Genomic DNA, 26,193 nt, shown 5'->3' with positions numbered 1-26,193 from the left:
TATCATTTTCCATTTATGAAAATCCTGAGAGGGGTTAAAAGTGGATCAAATTGAGCCCGAAGGACTTCCCTGCCACAAAACTTTTTTGAAGGCTGATTCTGAAACATCGCTGCCACCCCTGCTTCATCGGCAACCACCTCAGAATCCAAGGTGGTCTGTGAATACCCCCAAAGTGGGGGTATTTGCTTCTGCCTTGTTCAACGTGAATATATAGCCCTATTGCTTGGACCTCGAACCTATGAAAAGCAATAGTACAGAATGCTTCACTGAATAGCTTCCTTACACAAAACACATTTTTTACGTATAAAGGAGAAGAAAACCCCTGATTCCAATTGCAATTGATTTCAACCTGAGGTTTATTTTCACTCAGTGAATCAGAGAAAATCCATCTGGAAGGCCCAATTGAAGCATGAAAAAGTCGCCTATAGATAGGTGGAAGGCTTGATTGAAGGCAGAGCTGATGCAACCCCATGCAGGTCCCTTTACACGAGGATCTTCAAGAGCAGGAGGAGCCCAGAGAAGGTTGGTAGGAGAAAGCCAGAGCATCGAGATCCGCGAGAAACCTCTGGAATGCATGTCGCTCTCCTAATCAGATCAGAATTTCCCAAAATGGGACTGCGGCCACTTCTTATTGAGGTACAAACAGACTTAGTAGTACAGCCTTTCATGGTTCTGTCCACACTGCTTGTTTCTGGAAATGGAAGAGAAGAGAGGGGATTACGGGAATCATAACGCCTTTTAGCTATTCTCCAAATCGCACATTTTTCCTGGATAGTGGAGTTCAATGATGATCCAGTGTAAGGATGAGCAAATCAGTCCATCTCAGTTTCTCATTTTTCCAGTCTTAAATTCAGTTCTCCACATTTGCACATCAGATTGCTATTTTCCCCATGAAATATTCCCCATGAAAACTCATGACCATTTCAGTCTTTCCTCCAATATACACTGGGTTGTAGGCAAATTTTGCCAAATATACACCTTTCTATATTTTGGAAATTTACCTAATAGAATGGATTTTGTATGTGATTTTTACTAATATGCATATTTCTTCTTGCATAGTTTATACTCAATAAATGCATTTTCATAGACATTCCCGGGTTGGAGAACAGCAAAGCAAAAATTGGCATGATGCAAATTTCAGCAGGCAGCTTTCTAACAATATGCAACCAAAGCATTTACATGAGAAACAGCTGAAAGAAGAAGCCTGTGTGATTTAACTCAGAAGATAAGAGGTAGGTGATTTTTTTTGTTGTTTTTTTAAAAACGCATCTTATGGAAGTGAATAGTGGCAGCCTGCCTCTTCCTCTGAACTCAGCATGGCTCAGATTATATGTGATGATATCGTCTTCCAAAGCAACTTAAAAATGGAAAGCGTAATGCTGGTGGTCAACAAAAGAGGTTTAAAGACTGTCTCAAGGCAAATCTTAAAAAATGTAGTATAAACACCAACAATCCAGAACTGGCCTCCACAGTCACTTACGGACTCATTGTTAAAACTGTGTTTATGGAAGACAACCTTACTCGGCTACGAGTGATCGCCAAAGAAGAAGATGATGATACGTAACCTAGAAAATTGATGGGGAGGATGTGGGCTTCAAGGGACACAATGTCTGGGGCAGCACTTACGGGCATGTGAATGCGAAGACACGTCAAAGCAGTACACGTTGTGTCCTGTGCAGTTCACCATCTCTTCTTTGCACGTGTCCGACCACACGTGGCAGGCAGGGCACTGCTTTCCGTTCATTCTGGTTTCAATCGGTGGAACTGAAAACAAGGTGTGGAAACGCTTAAGGGTTTGAAGGAAGCAGCTTGGTCATTTACAGCTATGGACAGGACCGGCCCAAGACGTTTTGGCACCTTACAGGGAGCCACAAAATGGCGCACCCATTTCCACCAGGGAATATCTAGATCGGGAACAAGGGGGAAAGGAAGATCTACATTGGGTTTTGGTGCCCCTGTGGATCCCACTGACCAAGGCGGTCACTTCACGTTTCCTCATGGACAGCCCAGCCCTGGTTGTAGAGGGAGGGTCTGCTGCCTGACCAAACTCTTTCAGCCTTCAGCCATCTGCCATTTCCCAACCTTCCTGCTTACACCCAGTAGGTGGAACTGGCTGTGGCAGCTTCCTCCTCCTTATTCTCAACATTGCCGCTGAGAAGGAGTGAGAAGGAACAGGACCATAACTCTCTGCTTTGCACTCCCTGCAGGTCCCAAGTAGCACCAGCCACTACTAGGCCAAAGCACCGCTAATTATATCTACCTTCAAGGTGGTTGTGAAAAGGGCGAGATATATTCATAGGGAAGGGAGCTAGTAGCTTTGAAGGTTAAAGGCCACTTCCACATTTACAGACCATACGGCAAAAATCAGAGACTCAGGGGCACATCACATGTGCATACCTGGCTTCAGGGAACAGGTGGAAGGAAGGACATGGCGAGGGAAGAAGATTGGGGAGAGGAGCTAGCCCCCAACCCCATTATATACCCACATTTGGATTCAATTTTTTTGCACAAATTTTCGATGCAACAGTACACAACTGTCCTCATGAATCTTCCAGATCCAAAGTACAATTCAATGGCGGAACTGGTACAGATGTTAGCAGTTGCACAGTCTTTGTCTATAGTATGTTCCTTTTTTCCGTCTGCAATGGAAGATGGGGGGGAGGGAGATGGTTAATTTCATTTTACCACCTTTGCTTCCCACCTTTCCTCCTAGGAATGCATGTCAGCTGACATGGTTCACCCCATTCCATCCCCAGGACTGGTTATTCTGTGAGATTGGGCCAAGGTCATCCAATCAGCTTCATTGGTCTCCCCAGCCGTAATCCAACACCTTAAACCAGCATGCCAGACTGGCTTCCATTTTATTCAGTCATCAAGATGATGAGCAGGGTTGTGTTTGGAAGGATGATGTAAAGATTCGGAATGGGTGAATATGTCGGTTTTGGCTTTTCTCCCTTTTCCGAATCTTATTCAGTTCTCCACATTTCTACATCAGAGACGGATATAGTGTCTTCCAAATGTAGCATGTTGTGTTATATTTTCCCAAAGGAGTGAAAATTGTTCTGGCCAATTCACAATAAAAAGCACAATTGATTTTTCAGTATTTTTTTCTTTAGTTCTTAAGATTTCTAAATCTGAGGCGGGGTGGGGGTAGGGAAGCGGGAATGGTTTCACAACTCCTACAAATGATTCCCAGAGTTAGTTCATTCCTTAAAACAGGGGCAGACCCCAGCACGGTCACGTTGAGATATTGTGGACCACAGTTCCCAGTCATCCCTGCCCATTGGCTATTGTGGCTGGTGCTGATGGGAGCTGTTGTCCAAAATATTGGTTTGTTTGTTTGTTTGTTTGTAAACCACAGTTTCATTATAATATACAAAGGTGATAAACGATAGACGTTAAAAGCAAATCGGCAAAAGCATCCATAAAAACATCATCAAAAATATCAATAAATACTGGTTGATTAAAAAAGAAAGTCATATTGCAAAGACCTATACAGCCTCCAGAAGACATCACATTGTTCATGGCTGCCTGCAAGGCTGTAGGCAGGGTTTGGCAAAGCTAAGAAAAGCATGTGACATTATTGATCCTTCTGAAAAATCTGTGGCTAGTATTGTCTATTCCTCCAGCGTAGTCCTATGTTGTATTCAATCTTGTCTGTTAGTCACTTCAGGATGTGACTGGATTTGAGGAACTGGCTATTTATTGTGTATCTTGGTGCTGAAGCCTAATCCTTCTCGAACCAATGTCCAATCCAATCTGGGTGCTGTAAGGCACCTTCTATTCCTCATTTTCTAAGACGCCACTGTGGCGTTTGCCCTCCTAGGTGGGTCATAAGGAAAGGGTTACATGAGTGTGAAGTGATTGGCCAGTGGGAACCCAAGGGGAGGAGTTAGAGTTACAGTTGGAGTTGTTTGGAAGTCAGTTGGGAGTTGGAGAAGGAAGAGGGAGGATAAGTCTGTGGGTTGGTCTAGTTTTGATGTGTGAGAATGAGAGAAACTGTTAGGAGGAGTCTGATAGACAGTTGGAATAATCAGTTAAAGGTTATTAGGAAGGTATAGGCCGGTATAGGAACTAAGGATAAGAAACTGACAAGAAAAATTATCTGAAACCATAAACTTGTTCACGCTTATAAAATAAACTTGATTATTTGTTTTGATGTTAACAACTGTCTGGACTCAGTGTGTACCCTAGAGAAACAGGTTGGTGGCAGCGGGAAAGTGATCATAGTGGTGGCACAGGGATCAATAGACCGTCAAACGTCTGGGGACCCTGTGTGATCGCCACAGCCACCTACTCCATTTGCTGCCTGGAATCTGGTAGCAATGGGTTCTTGTGGCACCCAGCGGGGTAGCATCAAACCCACTGAAACCCACTATTAAAGCAGAGCAGCTACACTTAATTGGCCCTTAAATCACCTTAGTTTGTGTCAGACTGAAGGCATGAGTCAATTAGTTTGTTCCCTGGGGTGGTTTGCTAGAGATAATTAACAAGGCGGAGGGCCCATACAATACTAGTAGTAAGTGACTTTGACTGATCCTGTCCTTTGCCCTCTGCCATCACGGCAAAGGCCATAGCTTGGTGTTAGAACACCTGCTGTGGATGCAGAACATCCCAAGTTCAGCCCCTGCCATCTCCAGGTAAGACTGGGAGAGGGATTCTCTGTCTGAGGTCATGGGACCAGCCAACATAGACAGTACTGAGCCAAATGTACCAATGATCTGACTCCACTTCTGCTTCAATAATCTCTCTCCCACTCACCTACAGTATTTTCAGTGTATGCGATCATGCAGGCATTTTTCTCCAGAGAGCAGGTCTTCTTAGGTCCTGTACAGTCGGTGCCATTGCTTGAACAAATCTCACACTCTAAAGAAGCAACTGGAAGAAGGAAAAGGAGGAGGCTGGGAGGCCATTTTTTAAGGACTCACCCTATTCAGTTGATTGTAAAAGGTAAAGGGGTAAAGGGACCCCTGACCATTAGGTCCAGTTGTGACCGACTCTGGGATTGAGGCGCTCATCTCGCTTTATTGGCCGAGGGAGCTGGGATACAGCTTCTGGGTCATGTGGCCAGCATGACTAAGCCGCTTCTGGCAAACCAGAGCAGCGCACGGAAACGCCGTTTACCTTCCCTCCGGAGCAGTACCTATTTATCTACTTGCACTTTGACGTGCTTTTGAACTGCTAGGTTGGCAGGAGCAGGGACCAAGCAATGGGAGCTCACCCCGTTGCAGGGATTCGAACCGCCAACCTTCTGATCAGCAAATCCTAGGCTCTGTGGTTTAACCCACAGCGCCACCCGCGTCCCTTGCTCAGTTGATTGTACTTTATTTCAAACCTCCTTCATTGGAGGTTTTTAAGCAGAGGTTGGCTGGTCATCTGTCATGGGTGCTTTGGTTGAGATCTCTGCATCGCAGGGGGTTAGACTGGATGACCCGACTCTACAATTCTATGATACTGTGATTCATGTTGTGTTTTAAATCGCTGTGACCTGCCCTGTAACCTTGGTGTGAAGGGGAGGAAGTAAACCAAACAATCATAATAATTTTGTTCCCATTTTCTGAAACTCCTTGACTATTCATCTTAGGGAACTGTGTTCATCATACTGCAATTTTTCATTGTGCAAATTGTATTCTCTGATCCATGTTGTAGATAAAATACATTTTTAAAAAATGAAAACACAATATGAAAATCAGCGAAAACCATTTCTTGTTGTTGTTGGGCATCTACCTGTCTTGAGAGGCAATGGAGTGTACCTTCAGGGGCGAAGTCAAACCAGTGGAGAATCACAGCACCTGCTGGGGCTGAAGACTGGTAACTCGTAACTGCTGCCTCTTGCATTGTTTTTGCTGTATAGCAGCACTGAAGTGACCTCGCCCTGGCTCAAGCCTGGGCAGTGTGTATGGAGGTCCTGGGCTGCCCAGGCAATAAGATCCCCCTCTCGGCCTCACTGATGTGGTCCAAAGGAAATCAGAGAATACACCTGGCACCAGCTTTGATGTAGGAGTTGCCAAAAGGAGGCGTACAAAACGCCTTCCAACTGTCTTAGGAACTCCACTTGGAATTTGTTGTAGGGTTTACTCCTTTAACCTTTTCTTCTCCCAAAAATATCCTACAATTTACAACTAAAATAACAAGGTAAAGTGGTGAGTCTACAGTATACCTTCCAACATTTCTCCGATGAAAATAGGCATGTCCCATTCCATGATATTTTTACTCTTTATATCCCACACCTTATTGGGTTGCCCCATCACTCTGGGCAGCTTCCAACACATATAAATACATAATCAAACATTAAACATTTTTTTAAAAAAACCTTCCCTCTATAGGATTGCCTTCAGATGGCTCGGGCGTTGAATAACTCCATACCCTCCAACATTTCTCTGAAGAAGTGTGCATGCACACGAAAGCTCATACCAAGAACTAACTTAGTTGGTCTTTAAGGTGCTACTGGAAGGAATTTTTTTTGTTTTGACTATGGCAGACCAACACGGCTACCTATCTGTTACGGTAAGTTTGTTCTGGGTATAAGTTTTTGTGTGCATGCATGGTATCTGCAAAAGTGTACATGCACATGAAAGCTTATACCCAGAACAAACTTAGTTGGTCTCTAAGGTGCTACTGGACATTTTTATTTTATTTTAACATGCTATGTACAAGCAAGCGAAAATGTGGCCTATTAGATTGAAGCTGTTGAAAAATGTGCAATTTGCATCTCTCTTTTGAACAAGACCATGCTCCTTGGTTTCTTTATTTTAAAAATTGCTCGCAACAATTGCTTTCCACACAATTTCTTTTTAAATTGCAAATTTAAAGGAATTACAAGACCTTGCGGGTGCCTTTCCGTCTTATGCCCCTACCAGTCTCATGAAACCAGCTTGCATCTGACCCCAGCTACCCCAGTGGAATAAATTTCCAGTGAGTGAGCTGTCCTTCCTTACCTGTTGTAAGGAGGGCGAAAAAAAAGAAAAATTCCACGAGATCCTGCATGGTGATGGGAAATCCAGAAAAGCTGTCACCAAGGTGAATCAAATACTCTGGCTCAAAGGGCCTGTAAGGACAGCAAGGGGGGGGAGGGAGTCAGCCAACACCTTCGCAGAGTATCATAGGTTGCTGGCACCTGGGGCAGGGCAAGTGTTGCGCCCCCTGTTGGATTGGGTAGCTGGGGTGAAGATTCCTCCACCAAGGAGCGCAGAGGAGTTTGCCTGGCTGCCCAGAGCAGCACAGAATGGCTCAGAGAGTGCACAGGCAGGCAGGCTCCTAGCCACTCTGAGCCAGAGTGGAGAGGTGTGAGTTTTGCACACACATCCCTGGGGCCTGAATCCTTGGGAGGGACCAACCTGGTTAACTTCTAGGTACATAACCTGTTGATGAGTGGATGTTGCGTTCAGGTACACGCCATCAGCAGGAGTAACCGAACAGCTGGCGGGATGGATTGATCATAGCTGAATCCCGCTGAACACAATGCACCCCACCTTGAAGCCGATGTTCAGTCTACCTCCACTAACTGCCATCTAAGCCGCTAAGATTCTGTTTCCCTTAAAGCAACAGTACCTAAGTCATCACAACACTTGGGGGCAGGAGAGTGTCTCCCTCGGAATGGAATCAAGGGGTTCAATGAGGCTGAGGGTACGTTCTGTCATATGTGGTGAACTTCTAAAAGAGTAAAAGAGTATTGGGAAATAATTTATAAGGAATTGAAAAAAATGTTTTAAAGTACTTAAAATAAAAAGAGTCCTTGGGGAGGGGGGGGGTAATTCAGGTGGAAATTCCCAGGTGTCAAAAAAGGCTATTTATGTATGCCACCACCGCTGCCCGTGTTTTGTAAGCCACAAAATGGGAAGCGAGCGAGGTCCCAGCTAAATAAGAATGGCAACTTAAACTAATGGAATACATGCAGCTGGCAGATGTAACTTACAGAATAAGAGAACAAGAAGAATATACATTTAAAGAAGATTGGAAAATGTTTAATGAATATATGGGTGAAAAGTGTGTACATTTGAAAACGTTGGCCGCATTAAGATAAATTCAACAGTGTAAATTAGTGAATGCAAAGGACCTGAAATAAGTCATCAGGATTGAGGGTAGGATTTACAGACCATTTTAGCTAATAGAGGATGTCTTCCTAAGATATTATTATTGTCGTAGTTATTGTTAATGCACTTCATTATCCACCCTTCACACTAGGGTCGCTGGGCAGATGAAAGCAATTAAAACAGAACATTAATATTAAAACATAATAGGACATAATATTAAAAATAGGTGTGGGTGGGTGTAATACACACACACACACACACTTGCCATCACAGAAATAAGATGGGTCCTAAAAACATATATTTCAAGTGTCTAAGCCAAGGTAAAGAGGTTCGTCTTCAGCATTCACCCAAAGCTGTATTATGAAGGTGCTGGGCACACCTCTGTGGAGAGGCTCTTCTCCCTGGCCACAACTCCTGAGCCTGTGAGGGCAGTGGAACAACCAAGAAGGTATTTTCTGTCGATCGTAGCACCAGAGAGGGTTGGTAGAGAAAGAGACGGTCCTTCAGAATTGTGGAGTTGTTTAAAGTTTTAAACAGTAATATGAGAGTGGTCCAAAAATAAACTGGTAACCAGTGCAGCTGTATAATAATAATAATAATAATAATAATAATAATAATAATAATAATTTATTATTTATACCCCGCCCATCTGGCTGGGTCCCCCCCACCACCACCACTCTGGGAAGCTTCCAACAAAACACTAAAATACAATAACCTATTAAACATTAAAAGCTTCCCTAAACAGGGCTGCCTTTCGATGTCTTCTAAAAGTTTGGTAGTTACCGTATTTTTCGCCCTATAGGACGCACTTTTTCCCCTCCAAAAATGAAGGCGAAATCTGTGTGCGTCCTATGGGGCGAATGCAGGCTTTTGCTGAAGCTTGGAGAGCGAGAGTGGTTGGTGCGCACCGACCGCTCTCGCTCTCCAGGCTTCAGGAAGCTATCAGCAAGCCTGGGGAGCCCGCAGGAGTTCCCGCAGGGCTCCCTAGGCTGCGGATAGCAGCCTGCTGCCCGGCGCGCGAGGCACCCTAAAGCAGAGTGCCTCGCTGCCGGGCAGATATCCGCAGCCTGCTGCTGGCGCGCGGGGCGCCCTGAAACAGAGCACCTCGCCGCTGGGCAGATATCCGCAGCCTAGGGAGCCCCGCGGGATAGCAGCCTGCTGCACGGAGCGCAGGGAGCGCTGAAGCAGAGCGCCCCACGCTTCGGGCAGACATCGGGCAGCCCCACAAGCTCGGGGGACAGCAGGGAGGCGCAGCGCCACCATCCCGCTGTTCCCCGACCTGGTTTTGGGGGGAAAATAAAGGGGGGGATTTTTTTATTTCCCCCCCCAAAAAACTAGGTGCGTCCTATGGGCCGGTGCGTCCTATGGGACGAAAAATACGGTATTTTTCTCTTTGGCAACTGGTGGGAGGGCATTCCACAGGGCGGGCGCCACTACCGAGAAGGCCCTCTGCCTGCTTCCCTGTAACCTGGCTTCTCGCAGCAAGGGAACCGCCAGAAGGCCCTCGGCGGTGGACCTCAGTGTCCGGGCAGAACGATGGAGGTGGAGACACTCCTTCACGTATACTGGATCAAGGCTGTTTAACATGTGAGGGGGTCATATAAATAAATACACACACACACTTCATTTAGATTTATTTCTGATAGTACTCACAGTATGCTGGCATTTTTATCAATATATGAATACTGGCAACTCAATTTATATATATAAATTGGAGTGGGTGTGTATCCAAAAAACACTGTGTTTAACCATCAAGAGAGCCAAACTGCATTCAGAGAAAGTGGTGAATGAACAAAAGAGAAGCATAAATGAATGCAGAGATGCTAATTTAGAGTCAGTTAAAAAACAAAAACAAAAATGAAGCATGCATTCATGTTTTATTTGCTTTATTCCTGGTTGCTATTTTCACTGAGGAAAACAAGGAAACTGGGCTCATCCACAGCATTTGCCTGGAATGCATGGGGCATAGTGGTTTCCTGCTTGCCCCACACTTTCTAGGCATGGGTCTGAGCGGTTTCACCTTTGCACTGCCGCTTTCCTCTGGAAAACCCGCTCTTCGGTGCTAAATCAGCACAAACAGCAAACCACGGGAAAACCCAATTTCTTCTGATTCATTACTGAATATTGGGTTTCCCTGGGAGGAAGCACCAGGGCAAACAGATGTGTGGAGAGGCCCTCTATCTGGAAGGCTAAGCTTCGTTAAGAAAAAGTGTTAAGCAGAGCAGGGAATGAATGCAGAGATGGTGCAAGTTTCTCACAGGTGCCTTTTACCAGGGGATCTTCAGGAACAGGAGCCCAGAGAAGATTGGCAGGTAGAGCCCAGAGGATCGAGATCCCCTAGAAGGATCTGGGGTACACCTGGCATTTACGACGATAGTATCTTTTTCTTCCAAAATGGGAGGCATGCCTTTGTTCATTGCAGCACAGGTAGACTTGATAGTGCAGCCCTTCATAATTATGTCTCTGAATTCTCCATCTGGAAACGGAAGATGAGATGGGCTGATTATGTGGGAATGTTCAGGGTGGCAGGAGAGGATATATTGTTTATTAATATCCTTCCTAACTTGTGTCAGCAAGTTCCTTTATGTAGCAGAGTTACATTCCCCCTTTTATATGCACAGCAGATAGCTGGTTGTAGGCTTGTGTGAGCCTCTCAATATTATACAATTCAATCGGTCTCAGATTGAATTGTACGTTCCTGGTAAATTCCCTTGAATCCCTCTTAAAAGAATAAAGACGCGACAGTCTTATTCAAAGGCAATAAAAGAGGTTTACTCACATCAGTTCACAGTTGGATTCCTGAAGGCAGACTAAGTTACAAATATGTACATGTGGATCTACTCCATATGGGGGAATAATCCCAGTGCTTCTGCTAGCTGAGAGCTAGCAGAGCGGTCCTAGCAAGAAGCTGGTCAAACGAAGAAGGAAGTAAAAAAGAGGGAGGTGAGCTGCGTGACTCATCCTTTTGTTACCTGGACAGGTTAGGTCATGCCCACCTTCTATCATGTGCAAAAGGAAGGATGCTCCAGCCAGGAGAAACAGGAAGTTTCGACTGGCTGGACCAAACATTCCCTCGCATGTCTTCTCTAGCATTACAAGGAATGTTGTTCTTGACTGCCTCTCATGGATCATATCCCACAGATTAGAAAGGAATTGTAATTGCCAGTAACAGCCCCTCCAAACTAGCCTGTGGTTCTTTGGATTTGACCCAGGATCTTTGCCATGCAAAGTAAATGTTCATGCACTGAGCCATGATCCTTTCCCCAAGTGTGGGGTGATCACCTCCCTTTTCTGGTAGAAGCATCCCCTTATATTTTCTGAAAGGCAGCAACACCCATTTCTTCCATGCGCCGCATCAATCCCAAACCAGTGTGGCTACAAAATGCATGGGGGTTTGGGACTGAAAAGGAGCACTGCATCTTACCGGCTTTTGAGCGTGAGAGCACATCAAAGCAGAACCTCTCCGGTCCAGTACAGTTCACCATATCTGCATTGCATGTGCCAGACCAAGAGTAGCAGGAAGGACACTGCTTTCCATTGGCTTTCGGATTTATTCGTTGCGCTGAAAGCACTGACGGGGTGGGGTAGTGGAGAAGGTTCTCAGTCCGAAGGATTGGAGAAGAAAGCAACAGAGGTGCTACAGCAGAAACAACCAATTTGCACACACACACCCCACCCCAGAACTCAAGTCACTGAGAATAAATCCTGCTCAGGTTTATGATGGTCATCAATTTATGAATCCAGCAACAAGTGCAATGAAATAAATAAATAAATAATAATAATACTTAAATTTCTATACCACATTTCCCCCGAGCACAAAGTGGCATGGTTCACCCACTCTTCATTTAACCCTCACAACAACCCTGTAAAGTAGGCTAGACTGGGAGGTGATGACTGGCCTAAGGGCACCCAGTGAGCTTCATGGCTGAGCAGGGATTTGAACCTTGGTCTCCAAGATCATAGACTCATAGAATTGGAAGGGATTGTGAGGATCATCTAGTCCAACTCCCTGCAATGCAGGAATCTTTTGCCCAATGTGGGGCTTGAACCCATAACCCTGTGATGGCCTGGGACTCGGGCTCAGACTCAGAACCAGGGGAGTCTCAGTCCGCACACGATCCTTTGCCTCAGGCGGCAGCTGAACCTAGTCTGGGGCCTGATTCTGAAGAACTCCAGTCTGCACAGGTTCCCCTGCAACAAGCACCAGCTGGGCCGAGTCAGGTGCCTGAGCTTGCCCTGGCTCCAGATGAGGGGATTACCTCATTGCCTTCAGCTGGGCAATCACTTACAGCTGCTCCACTACCAGTTGAGTCAGGAGAGGCTGAGGCAGCGTCTGGGTCTAGTAACCCACCAACATCTCCCAAGCTGCAGAGAGTGAGGTCTGAGAGAAGGAGAGACCTGAGTACTCGCAGGAGGAGTGCTCACCTTCAGGCAAGACAGGAAGGTGAGTCACCAGGGGATCAAGACCTGGCCCAGCATTCTAACCACTGCGCCACACTGGCTCTCAATGCGATGCGACCTTCGGAATGCAGCGTTGCCGAAAGCTATGGCAAATTGTCATGGATGCTTTAGCTGAGATTCCTGCATTGCAGGGGGTTGGACTAGATGACCCTCAGGTCCCTTTCAACTCTAAGATTCTATGATTCTATGAAAAGGAAATAGTGGTGGTAGGACAGGGGGAAGAAAAAATATATGCACTTACAGCGTGGAGGGACTATCAATCTACAGTTTTTGCCAGTGCAACATCTCAGACTGGTCCTTATGCTTTTCCCTTTCCCTATAGTCATGTGCTTTGGGGGATAACTGCACTTGTAAGAGGGTGCGCAGCCTTTCACTACAGTCTGAAGCACCTTGCCATCTGCAGAAGAAGGGAAGAGAAAGAGGTTCATTCAGTCACAATGAAATGAAAGCATCCACCTTATTTCACACAATATTAAGAGTGGTTGATGTGAATAGGGGTAAGGAACAAATGGCCTAGGGACACGGGTGGCGCTGTGGGTTAAACCACAGAGCCTAGGACTTGCCAATCAGAAGGTCGGCGGTTCGAATCCCCATGACGGGGTGAACTCCCGTTGCTCGGTCCCTGCTCCTGCCAACCTAGCAGTTTGGAGGCACGTCAAATTGCAAGTAGATAAATAGGTACTGCTCCGGCGGGAAGGTAAACGGCGTTTCCGTGCGCTGCTATGGTTCGCCAGAAGCGGTTTAGTCATGCTGGCCACATGACCCGGAAGCTGTACGCCGGCTCCCTCAGCCAATAAAGCGAGATGAGCGCCGCAACCCCAGAGTCGGCCACGACTGGACCTAATGGTCAGGGGTCCCTTTACCTTTACCTTACAAATGGCCTTCTCTCTGTTTTTAAAAACTGAGGTTTATCTCTTCTCCCTCCTCTCCCCCTTGTGAATAAATTATATTTTTCTCTTCTTTGCAAGCCTAACCTCCCCTCTCGGACCCCTGGAAGCCGCAAGGCATCTCTATCTGTTGGCAGAGCTATGGGCCTTGGGACAAAGCAGAGGAATGGGGACTCTAGTGATTCAAGACAGCTTGATAAGGTGGGCAGTAGAAAATGCAACATTTATATGGGATAGTAGAATTAGCTACGATGTTCTCGAAGCTACAAACATGAGTCTGACCAAACTGCGGGAGGCAGTGGAAGACAGGGGGGCCTGGCGTGCTCTGGTTCATGGGGTCACGAAGAGTCGGACACGACTAAACGACTAAACAACAACAGAATTAGCTAAAGAATGCAGACCCTCCAAGTGTCCCTATTTCCCAGGGACAGCTCCGGATTTACAGAAGCCGTCCTGGTTTCTGATTTGATCCCGGAATGTCCCGCATTTCCTTAGGACGTCCCTGTTTTCATCTGAGAAAAGTTGGAGGGTATGAGAACGCAACTTTGATGAAAAGTTCCCCACTGCCGTGGCATTGTTTATTGAATATAGGAGCATGCTTCTGTAACCATTGAAAATGTACACGTGTGCAGATGATCCCTCAAGTAACTTATGCATATTCATAACATGTAGTGTTATGGCCTCGGTCCAGTATACCTGAAGGAGCGTCTCCACCCCATCGTTCTACCCGGACACTGAGGTCCAGCGCTGAGGGCCTTCTGGCGGTTCCCTCACTGCGAGAAGCCAAGTTACAGGGAACCAGGCAGAGGGCCTTTTCGGTGGTGGCGCCCTCCCTGTGGAATGCCCTCCCACCAGATGTCAAGGAGAACAACAACTACCAGACTTTTAGAAGACATCTGAAGGCAGCCCTGTTTAGGGAAGCTTTTAATGTTTGATGTATTACGGTATTTTAATATATTTTTTGGAAGCCGCCCAGAGTGGCTGGGGAAGCCCATCCAGATGGGTGGGGTATAAATAAATTATTATTATTATTATTATTATTATTATTATTATTATTATTATGTGAAACTTTGCAGATAAAAATTGAGCTTTTTCTATCATTCCACCCGGACAGTGTTTTCCTCTCTTTCCTGGTTTGGTGGGTTTAATTGTGTGTCTGTCCCTTTACACTTACCTATAATACTTTCAAGAAACACAACAATGCAAGTATCTTGGCCCTCAACGCAGGTCTTCATCCTGCCCATGCAATTGGTGCCAACATCAGCACAAGTTTCACACTCCAAAGAATTACCTGGAAGAAGGAAGAAAAGTGATCCTTTTGTAGGGGTATAAAATAGCGCTAACCCTCTTGACTCCTTTAAGCATTGCATGGTTGCTTGCCATCCCAGTCTCCAAACGTTGTGAGATTCCAGGGGTTCCTGGCGCTTCCCCAAGGTTCGTGTTTCCTTTGGGATGAGGGACAGTGGAGACTGTGGTGCCTTTATGATGCAACCTTGGTTGTCAAATGGCTTGGCTCCCAAACAAATCGGCTCCCGAACAAATTGACTCCCAAACACCGCAAACCTGGAAGTGTTCCAGTTTGCGAACATTTTTGGGAACCCGAACGTTCAACGCAGCTTCTGCGGCTTCCAATTGAGTGCAGGAAGCTCCTGCAGCCCATCGGAAGCCACGCCTTGGTTTCTGAACAGTTCCAGAAAACTAACAGACTCCAAGAACAGATTAAGTTCGAGAACCAAGATACCACTGTATATGGTTTATTTACACATATATACAACCAGGGGTTCGCAGCATTAGCACCCCAAAAGGGTCTAGCTGCAGCCTTGGATTCAAGCAGAGTCTTGCTGGCTTCCAGCCGCTAGCTCACGTAACTCATCTCTCAAATCTGGCCTTTGTCTTTCTAACGACCAGTGAATTGAGGGAGAGGGAGCCACCTATTTTTTTATCTGGCACAGAGCCACTTCTTTTGTTACCTTAATGACCCATACTTAGAGGGTCATGCTTAGAAAGCTAGCTCAATGATTCCAAGAATGGAATCTGTGCTGGAGCCAGGAATTAGAAGGGGGATCAGCAGGCCAGACCTTTGGCCTCTCTAGCTCAGTACTGTTTACACTGACTGACAGCAGCCCTCCCAGAATGAGTTCCCTCCAGCTCTACTTGGGGATGCCAGGGACTGACTCTGAGACATTCTGCATGCAAAGCAGGTGCTCTGCCACCAAGCCGAGACCCTTCTTTCAAGATTTTTTGGAAACACAGACTCTAAAGAGCCTCTACTCAGGAAATTTTAAATTCTTTCCTTCCAACTCTGCGACAACAAACACTCAGCATATTATCCGTCTTGGATGCCCATCTCCAACTTGCTCCCAGCTACTTCTTACCCTTGGTCAGAAGTACGAAGAAGAGGAAAGATCTCAGGAGAGTCTGCATCCTGGTGGGACGGCCACAAGGGACAAGCAATGGAGAAACTCTCTATGATGAAACAAATTTTCTGGCACCAAGAGCCTGCAAGAGTATGCAGAGGGAAATGTCTGCGTGTCAAATGGCAACTTCCCACAGTGTGTATGTAAACATTTGACAAGGCGTAAATGGTGACTTGCTCATAATCTTCAAAAGCAGAGGGATGATACAATTCTCCTCACTTGGCAGAATGTTTACCACGTGTGTTTGTTTTTGTGTGTGTGTGTGTAAGATCTTGAAACTCCTAACCCTTATCCCATTCAATAACTTGGACCTCAAATATCTGAATGAGCACTTCCCTTCCTATAATACAGCCTGAGGAATAAGATCAGCAAAGGATCCACCTTTCTTACACGTTTGGAGGGCAACAACTCAGTTGAGGGTCTTCTCAGTGATGGCTCCATGAATGTCAGACTCCCTTCCCACATGCTATAACCTATCCACAGATGTTTTTTGTGTAATGTGAGTAATAAATACGAATAATGCAATGATAATGATGTATCTATATTATATTATATTATATATTATATTATATATTATATTATATTATATTATATTATATTATATTATATTATATTATATTACATTATATTATATTATATTATATTATAAATGAACTAGAACACTTGACAGAGGATGACAGCAGAGATGTTCCATGGGGAAGAAATATCTTTTTATATTTCCATATGAAATTCCTGGGATGGCAGATCATCACAACCTGCTGCACTCAGGGGCACTTTGAACATGAGCAGCAACAGCTATAGAATCAAGAACTGGCTTTTCTAACTGATTTAAGGGTCATTTTCAATGTGACCCATATCAAGTGTGCATTCAGAGGTTCAGTTCAACCCCATTAATATATGAGTTGCTGTTGGGTTTTTAAAAAAATATATATGAAAATTTGCAATTAAATGTGTATTTTATCTCAATATTTATAATAATAATAATAATAATAATTTATTATTTATACCCCGCCCATCTGGCTGAGTTTCCCCAGCCACTCTGGGCGGCTCCCAATCAGTGTTAAAAACAGTACAGCATTACATATTAAAAACTTCCCTGAACAGGGCTGCCTTAAGATGTCTTCTGAATATCAGGTAATTATTTATCTCTTTGACATCTAATGGGAGGGCGTTCCACAGGGCGGGCGCCACTACCGAGAAGGCCCTCTGTCTGGTTCCCTGTAGCCTCACTTCTCGCAATGAGGGAACCGCCAGAAGGCCCTCGGCGCTGGATCTCAGTGTCCGGGCTGAATGATGGGGGTGGAGACGCTCCTTCAGGTATACAGGACCGAGGCCGTTTAGGGCTTTAAAGGTCAGCACCAACACTTTGAATCGTGCTCGGAAACGTACTGGGAGCCAATGCAGGTCTCTCAGAACCGGTGTTATATGGTCCCGGCGGCCACTCCCAGTCACCAGTCTAGCTGCCGCATTCTGGATTAATTGCAGTTTCCGGGTCACCTTCAAAGGTAGCCCCACGTAGAGCGCGTTGCAGTAGTCCAAGCGTGAGATAACTAGAGCATGCACCACTCTGGCGAGACAGTTCGCGGGCAGGTAGGGTCTTAGCCTGCGTACCAGGTGGAGCTGGTAGACAGCTGCCCTGGACACAGAGTTAACCTGCGCCTCCATGGACAGCTGTGAGTCCAAAATGACTCCCAGGCTACGCACCTGGTCCTTTAGGGGCACAGTTACCCCATTCAAGACCAGGGAATCCCCCACACCAACCCGCTCCCAAATTATAATATAATTTGCAATTCTGAACCTAGCATATCAGGAAATATGCATTTTGGTACATTTTTTGAGCCGAAAACTATCACAAAACTCATAAGAAATGCAAAATCTGAAGTATACATTCTGACTGAGGTATTAATGAGAGAGGTGTGAATTAAGTTTGCTTTTTTAAAAAAGCAAAGTTCTCCATCACTAGTTCTTAAAAAACAAAACAGGGATGTTTCCATACCCTCCAACATTTCTCCAATGAAAATAGGGACGTCCCATTCCATGATGATAATTTAAATATTTATATCTCACACATATTACTGGGTTGCCCCAGCCACTCTGAGCAGCTTCCAACATATATAAAAGCATTATAAAACATTAAACATTTAAAAACTTCATTGATACAGGTTTGCCATCAGACAGTGGGGAGGCAGGGTGTGTTGGATAACTCCATAACCTCCAACATTTCACCAGTGAAAATAAAGGTAAAGGGACCCCTGACTATTAGGTCCAGTCGTGACCGACTCTGGGGTTGCGGCGCTCATCTCATTTTATTGGCTGAGGGAGGCGGCGTACAGCTTCCGGGTCATGTGGCCAGCATGACTAAGCTGCTTCTGGTAAACCAGAGCAGTGCACGGAAACGCCATTTACCTTCCCGCCGGAGCGGTACCTATTTATCTACTTGCGCTTTGACGTGCTTTCGAACTGCTAGGTTGGCAGGAGCAGGGACCGAGCAACGGGAGCTCACCCCGGCGCAGGGATTTGAACCACTGACCTTCTGATTGGCAAGTCCTAGGCTCTGTGGTTTAACCCACAGCGCCACCAGGGACATCCTAAAGAAAAGTGGGACATTCCAGGATCAAATCAGAAACTGGGGCTGCTTCTCTAAATCCGGGACGTCCCTGGAAAACAGGGACATTTGGAGGGTCTGAACAATTCAAGACAGTTCTTGGACTACCCTTATAGCAAATGTACATTGTGGCTGTATTTTCAACCACATCTAGGTCGGGCTGGTTGTTATTTTAACTGCAGACAGAAATGCAAGCTTAGGGGGAAAATACAGAAATGTGCAAGACGAGATGGACTGGAGATAGGAATTTATCTATCTTTGCCCCAAGAATAGGAATGAGTTAAAGCAGTCTCCTACAGAAAGGTAGGGGGACTTCTGCCCCATGGGTCTAATGAAGTCTGCCCATTAGACTTTGCAAGACTCATTTTAAAACATCTGCACTGTTTGCCAGTCTATTTCTGGGCCCATTTCAAGGTGCTCATGCGCTTAAAGTCCTAATTAGCTCAGGCCCCAAATACCTGAAAGGCTTCCTCCTTCTCTATTGACGCCCTTGGCAAGGGGGAACAAGCCCTACTGCTTGTCCCACCACCCTCAAAAGCACAGTGGCAGTAGCAGTCGCACAGGAGAGGGCCTTCTTTTCACAAACCGCTTTGAGATCTTTTACAACCGAGCAGTATATGCCTTTATGAAATTAATAAGAAGAACGAACGAATGAATACTCTGTGGCAGGCAGCCACTGAGGCCACACCGATGCCCCGCATTTAGAGATCTAGAATACCAGTTTAAACAGTTATGGCTTCTTCCCCCAAAGGATTCTGGGAGATGGGCCTGAACTTCATAGGCACTGTCCTGACCAGGGCCAGCCCAAGGCATTTTGGTGCCTGAGGCGAACTACAAAAATGCCGCCCTACGCCCTGCGGAGAAGGAGGAGCTAGTCAAGGTCAGAAACAAGAGGGGAGCAAGATCTGCTTCAGGATCTGCTGCCCCCGTTGATCCTGCCACCTGAGGCTGATGCCACAGGTTGCCTCATGAGTGGGCCGGCCCTGATACAGACCCATAAAAGGCATCCTTGAAGCCCCACCAACCGGGGCCCTAAACAGCCTCAGTCCAGTATACCTGAAGGAGTGTCTCCACCCCCATCATTCTGCCCGGACACTGCGGTCCAGTTCCGAGGGCCTTCTGGCGGTTCCCTCACTGTGAGAAGCCAAGTTATAGGGAACTAGGCAGAGGTCCTTCTCGGTAGTGGCACCCGCCCTGTGGAACGCCCTCCCACCAGATGTCAAAGAGAAGAACTACCAGACTTTTAGAAGACATCTGAAGGCAGCCCTGTTTATGGAAGCTTTTATTGTTTAACAGACCACTGTATTTTAATACTTTGTTGGAAGCCACCCAGAGTGGCTTGGGAAACCCAGCCAGATGGGTGGGGTATAATAAATAAATAAATAAATAAATTTATTATTTATTATTATTATTATTATTATTATTATTATTATTATTATTATTATTATTATATAAAAAATGTTTTAAACTAAGCAGGTGCCAAAACACTGCAGTGGAGATGCCTACCTGGTGTCAACCACACTAAAACAGCAATGCACATAAGTGTAAAAACATTAAGAGAAATCAGCTGCAACCTTCCAACAGCTTGACCTCACCCACAAAGGTGCTCTCCATCACCTCCGGAGACAGACAGAGGCCAACAATACAATACTGGCAGCAGATAGTGATATGTTATTGAAATAAACAGTGTAGCATTTTCTTTGCAGGACGGAAAAACAGGGCACAGTTTCAAGATAGTATATTTAAAAAAAGATACCAGTTTGTGCAAGGTTTGGAGCTGCCAGCATCAACACCTTTTTAACAGCCCACAAACATTTTTGGCTTGCCTGGATGTTGGTCCTCAGGGCACGGAAGTGAGACTCTGGAAACCTCGCCAGTAATGCTGGCTTAATCACTCTGGAAACTGCATCACACCAAGCATCAGATCTCTGCTCCATCGAGCTCAGTACTGTCAGCACTGACTGGCAGCAACCCTCCAGCTTTTCAGAAAAGAAGGCATTCCCAGGACGCCGGAAATTAAATCTGATACGGTTTGCGTGCAATGCGTGTGCTTCGCCGCTAAGCTGCAGCCTTTCCCCCCATTTGCAGATGGTTGGAAGCAGAAATACGGGAGAGGAGAACCACGAAAGCAGCAGTAGCTGCAGGACTGCTTTCAGCAAGGAGGGAGGCTAAAGCCAGCTGCAGGTGCGCGCGCGTGTTTTTGTGGGCTTCTAAGTGGGGACCCCGCAAAATTTGGCACGCACTCTTTCTCCCTGGCACTATTTCCCCCTCCCCTGCCCCGCTACAAACTCAAGGCGGGTGGGTGGCTGTTGCCACAGCTTAAAGGGCTTGGAAGGGGTTTTGAGCTCACCTTCAGTTCCCTGCAAAGCGGCTGGAGTCTTCCTCGAGAGTAGGCATCCGCTTTGGTGCCGTTCCTCCCGGGGGAGCCCCGCGCAGCCCCTGCGTCTAGTCCGCGCCATGTCGCAGAGGGAGCCCAGGTTCTCCCGCCTTCGAAAGCCGCCTCTCCCTCCTCCCCGTCCTCGTCCTCCTTCGCCGCCCACTTTCCCGTCATGCTCGTCCCCTCTGACCTCCGGCTTTCGGCGCCACGCCACGAAAATGGCGGCGGGAGCAGCGGCCTCGGCGGTGCCATCCAGGGCGGCGGCTGTCCCTGCCGAATGGATCAAGAACTGGGACAAATCGGGCAAGACCGAATTCTTGCAGCTGTGTCGTAATCTGTCTGAAAATGTCACTTTCAGAGGTATCCAGCAGGCTTTATATGAGCTTGCATCCCATGTTGTCAAGGGAAACCTAAAGCATGACCAAGCATCCAGTGTTATGAAGGATGTAATAGAATTTCGGGAAGACATGCCCTCCATCCTGGCAGATGTCTTTTGCATTTTGGATATTGAAACTAGTTGCTTAGAAGAAAAAAGCAAGAGGGATCAGTTCATGCAGTTGGTGTCAGCATGTTTGTACTTGGTTTCAGATACTATACTAAAAGAACGTCTGGACCCAGAAACATTAGAATCGTTAGGGCTGATCAAGCAGTCTCAGCAGTTTAATCAGAAATCTGTGAAAATCAAGACAAAACTTTTCTATAAGCAACAGAAATTCAATTTATTAAGAGAAGAGAATGAAGGTTATGCAAAACTGATTGCTGAACTGGGCCAAGATTTATCTGGCAATATCACTAGTGAACTGATCTTAGAAAATATCAAATCTTTAATAGGGTGTTTCAACCTTGATCCCAATAGAGTGTTGGATATTATTTTAGAAGTCTATGAATGCAGGCCAGAGTATGATGGATTCTTTGTACCTTTGATAGAATCTTACATGTACATGTGTGAACCTCAAACACTCTGCCATATCCTTGGATTCAAATTCAAGTGTTACCAGGAGCCAAATGGAGAGACACCTGTTTCTTTGTACAGAGTTGCTGCAGTACTTTTGCAAAGCAATCTGATAGATTTGGAAAACCTTTATGTACATCTCCTTCCAGCAGACAACACTATTATTGAAGAATATAAACGAGAAATTGGAAAAGCCAAACTAATTGTGAGGAAACTTACAGTGGTTGTATTATCTTCTGAAAAGACTGAAGAGAAAGAGAAGGAAAAGGAAGAGGAGAAAACAGAAAAACCACCTGATAACCAGAAACTGGGCTTATTAGAAGCAATGTTAAAAATTGGTGACTGGCAACATGCACAAAACATTATGGACCAGATGCCTCCATTTTATGCAAGTTCACACAAACCTATTGCTGTTGCTCTTTGTCAGCTTCTTCATGTGATGATTGAACCTCTCTACCGAAGAGTTGGAGTACCCAAAGGTGCCAAGGGGACACCAATTTTTCCTTTGCAAAACAAGAGAGCACCCAAGCAAGTGGAAAGTTTTGAAGATTTAAGAAAGGAAGTGATCAACATGCTTTGTTACCTTGGCCCCCATCTCTCTCATGACCCCATATTGTTTGCAAAAGTAGTGCGTCTTGGAAAAGCATTTATGAAAGAGCACCAAGCAGATGCAGGCAAGCAAGGGGATAAAGAGAAAATGGAGTTATTATTCAGCTGTTTGCTGAGTATTACCGACCAGGTTTTGCTTCCTTCTCTTTCTTTGATGGATTGTAATGCATGCATGTCTGAGGAACTCTGGGGGATGTTTAAAACATTTCCATACCAGTATCGGTATCGCCTCTATGGACAGTGGAAGAATGAAACATACAATAGTCACCCACTACTGGTGAGAGTTAAAGCTCAGACAATTGACCGAGCCAAACACATTATGAAGCGTTTAACCAAGGAAAACGTAAAGCCATCTGGAAGACAAATAGGAAAACTGAGCCACAGCAACCCAACCATTTTATTTGATTATATTTTGTCTCAGATACAGAAGTATGATAATTTAATCACCCCAGTTGTCGACTCATTGAAATACCTCACTTCGTTGAACTATGATGTCTTGGCATATTGCATAATTGAAGCACTGGCTAATCCTGAGAAAGAGAGGATGAAACACGATGACACCACAATCTCCAGTTGGCTTCAAAGTTTAGCTAGCTTCTCTGGTGCTGTTTTTCGAAAATACCCTATAGAACTAGCTGGTCTACTTCAGTATGTGGCAAACCAGCTAAAGGCTGGGAAAAGCTTTGACCTGCTTATTTTGAAAGAGGTGGTGCAAAAAATGGCTGGAATAGAAATCACTGAAGAGATGACAATGGACCAGCTAGAGGCCATGACTGGGGGTGAGCAGCTGAAAGCAGAGGGTGGATATTTTGGGCAGATCAGAAACACTAAGAAATCTTCTCAGAGATTAAAAGATGCACTTTTGGACCATGATCTTGCCCTTCCACTGTGCCTTCTCATGGCTCAACAGAGAAATGGAGTGATATTTCAAGAAGGAGGGGAGAAACATTTGAAGCTGGTGGGAAAGCTCTATGATCAGTGTCATGATACTCTGGTACAATTCGGTGGATTTTTGGCATCCAATTTAAGCACAGATGATTATATTAAGCGAGTGCCTTCTATTGATGTTCTCTGTAATGAGTTCCACACCCCTCACGATGCTGCATTTTTCCTTTCACGGCCTATGTATGCACATCACATTTCATCCAAATATGATGAATTGAAAAAGGCTGAGAAAGGGAACAAACAGCAGCAGAAAGTTCACAAATACATTACAGCATGTGAGCTTGTGATGGCCCCTGTTCATGACTCGGTGATCTCCTTGCACATCCCAAAGGTCTGGGATGATATCAGTCCACAGTTCTATGCTACGTTCTGGTCACTGACAATGTATGACCTTGCTGTGCCACATAGCAGCTACGAACGGGAAGTCAACAAACTCAAAGTCCAGATGAAAGCTATTGATGACAACCCGGAAATGCCTCTGAACAAAAAGAAAAAAGAAAAAGAACGCTGTACAGTTCTTCAGGACAAGCTTCTTGAAGAGGAAAAGAAACAGTTAGAGCACGTGCAAAGAGTGCTGCAGAGACTGAAGCTGGAAAAGGATAATTGGCTTCTTGCAAAGTCCACCAAAAATGAGACTATAACAAAATTTCTGCAGTTGTGTATATTTCCTCGGTGTATCTTTTCTGCCATTGATGCTGTTTACTGCGCTCGCTTTGTGGAACTGGTGCATCAACAGAAAACACCAAACTTTTCAACACTTCTTTGTTATGACAGAGTATTCTCTGATATAATCTATACTGTAGCCAGCTGTACTGAAAATGAAGCTAGTCGATATGGCAGGTTTCTCTGCTGCATGCTTGATACTGTAACTCGGTGGCATAGTGATAGAGCCATATATGAAAAGGTGTGTGGCAACTATCCCGGCTTCCTCACCATATTACGGGCAACTGGTTTTGATGGTGGGAACAAAGCTGACCAGTTAGATTATGAAAATTTTCGGCATGTGGTGCACAAGTGGCATTATAAGTTAACCAAGGCATCTGTACACTGCCTGGAAACCGGTGAATATGCACACATCAGAAATATCCTGATAGTGCTGATCAAAATCCTGCCATGGTACCCCAAAGTTTTGAACTTGGGCCAGGCTTTGGAGAGAAGAGTCCATAAGATCTGCCAAGAGGAGAAAGAGAAGAGACCTGACCTATATGCATTAGCGATGGGCTATTCTGGACAGTTGAAAAATAGAAAGCATTGCATGATCCCTGAAAATGATTTCCACCACAAAGACCCACCCACCAAGAATGTAGTACCTACAACAGTGCAAAATGGGCCCGGAGGAGCTGGGCTTACTTCTTCACTTGCAGTAAATGCAGCTAAACTGGAAGAAAGCACAGCTGAGGAGACTGAGAAATTATTAAAGGAGAAATCTCAGGGTGCTGTTAAAGTGATTAATAAAGCTGCCAGTGCAACACCAAAGCTGACCACAAGCAATGGTAGCAATGCTTTCAACAGCAAAGTTATAAAAGATAGAGAAGAGAAAGAGAAATGCGGGAAGGAAAAAGAGAAGGAGAAAAAAGAGAAAACTCCAGCTGCCACTCCTGAGGCCAAAACACTTGGGAAGGATGGGAAAGATAAACCAAAGGAAGAAAGGGTGAACAAAGACAAAGCAAGAGATAGCAAGGAAAAGACACCTAAGACTGATAAAGAGAAGGAAAAGAACAAGAGAGAAGAGAAGTCGCCAAAGGATGAAAAATCCAAGATCATTGTGACCAATGCTGAGTCAAAGTCAGCTGCAGAAAAGGAGAAAGAGAAGGAGCCGTCCAGAGAGAGAGAAGTAACCAAGGATGTGAAATCCAAGGAAAACATTAGAGGAGGAAGAGAGAAGGCTCCAGTAGTTGGGTCCTTGAAGTCACCTGTTCCCCGATCAGAAGCATCGGAGTGTGAAAGGGAACAAAAACGTCGTAAAGTTGATACCCATTCTATTCCATCACATTCCTCAACGGTAAAGGACAACCTCAGCGAACTCAAGGACTCTTCAGCAAAGCACTGCATTAACCACTCAACTCCAACACTGTCCATGAGTAAAGAGAGAGAAGTGGACAAGAAAGATTTGGACAAGTCGAGGGAAAGCTCCAGAGAGAGAGAGAAGAAAGATGAAAAGGAAAGGAAAGATCGAAAAAGGGATCATTCAAATAGTGATCGGGAAGTGCCTCAGGATTCAACCAAACGTCGCAAAGAGGAAAATGGAACAACCGGTTCTTCCAAACATAGTAAGAGTGAAAGTTCCGTTGATTCTCCTCACTCCAATGAGAAGGAAAAGGACAAAAGCAAATCAAAATCTTCAGGCAAAGAGAAAGGAGAATCAGTAAAAGTTGAAAAGATGGAGAAAAGCTCTGGTAGCAAAAAGGAGCCCAGACATGATAAGGAGAAAACAGAGAAAAAAGAGAAACGGGACAGTACTGGAGGAAAAGAAGAAAAGAAACACTTATCAGAGTTGCTGCCAAGTATTCTCTTAAAATGAGAAGATACTGAGGTGTGACCATATATGTATTTTCCGGAATATACATTGCACAGAAGATTGTGAATGAAGAGGAGCCATCTGCATCTCCTTAAATAATGATTCAGTTCTCTGCTTTATTTCCCTCTCATTGCTGAAGATTTGATTGTTGAGTTGTACATTACTGCATTTTTGTTGTTTAGCTTCTTAAACATTTATTTTCAGTACCTGGCTGAAAGTGTTACACATTGTGCTGCAAATTGTTGCCATCGTGCAAATGAACTTTATACGTGGACAGAGTTCCACATTAGGTTACCCAAATACTGCCTGATTTCAGCAATCCTTTTCAGATGGAATTGAAACATTTGCTGTGTTTGAAAACACAACAAATAAACAGTTGTTGAACCTTT

The 26,193-nt window shown here is 45.2% G+C and overlaps 1 protein-coding gene and 1 pseudogene across 3 annotated transcripts; one reads left to right on the top strand and one right to left on the bottom strand.

Annotated features, from left to right (window-relative positions):
• Window positions 1-338: 338 nt before the first annotated feature.
• LOC114603448 (phospholipase A2 inhibitor NAI-like) lies at window positions 339-20,893 on the bottom strand. 3 transcript variants are annotated; one of them, XM_028742445.2, is made up of 6 exons: window positions 20,754-20,867; window positions 14,556-14,672; window positions 4,762-4,878; window positions 2,487-2,639; window positions 1,627-1,764; window positions 339-691 (listed from the first exon to the last, which is right to left on the bottom strand). In XM_028742445.2, the coding sequence occupies exons 1-6, from the start codon at window positions 20,860-20,862 to the stop codon at window positions 483-485; spliced, it is 843 nt and encodes a 280-aa protein (XP_028598278.2). In that variant the 5' UTR covers window positions 20,863-20,867; the 3' UTR covers window positions 339-482. The 3 variants fall into 3 exon arrangements, with proteins under 3 accessions (XP_028598278.2, XP_028598284.2, XP_077788700.1); XM_077932574.1 differs by lacking the exons at window positions 339-691; window positions 1,627-1,764; window positions 2,487-2,639; window positions 4,762-4,878 and adding exons at window positions 9,651-10,509; window positions 11,458-11,670; window positions 12,736-12,891; window positions 15,757-15,880 and having other exon boundaries at window positions 20,754-20,893; XM_028742451.2 differs by lacking the exon at window positions 14,556-14,672 and having other exon boundaries at window positions 20,754-20,862.
• LOC114603432 (THO complex subunit 2 pseudogene) lies at window positions 20,861-26,193 on the top strand (annotated as a pseudogene).

Source organism: Podarcis muralis, chromosome 7 (assembly GCF_964188315.1).
Source record: "Podarcis muralis chromosome 7, rPodMur119.hap1.1, whole genome shotgun sequence".
In the NCBI taxonomy this organism is placed as follows: Eukaryota; Metazoa; Chordata; class Lepidosauria; order Squamata; family Lacertidae; genus Podarcis; species Podarcis muralis.
This window is presented reverse-complemented; position numbering and strand designations above follow the sequence as displayed.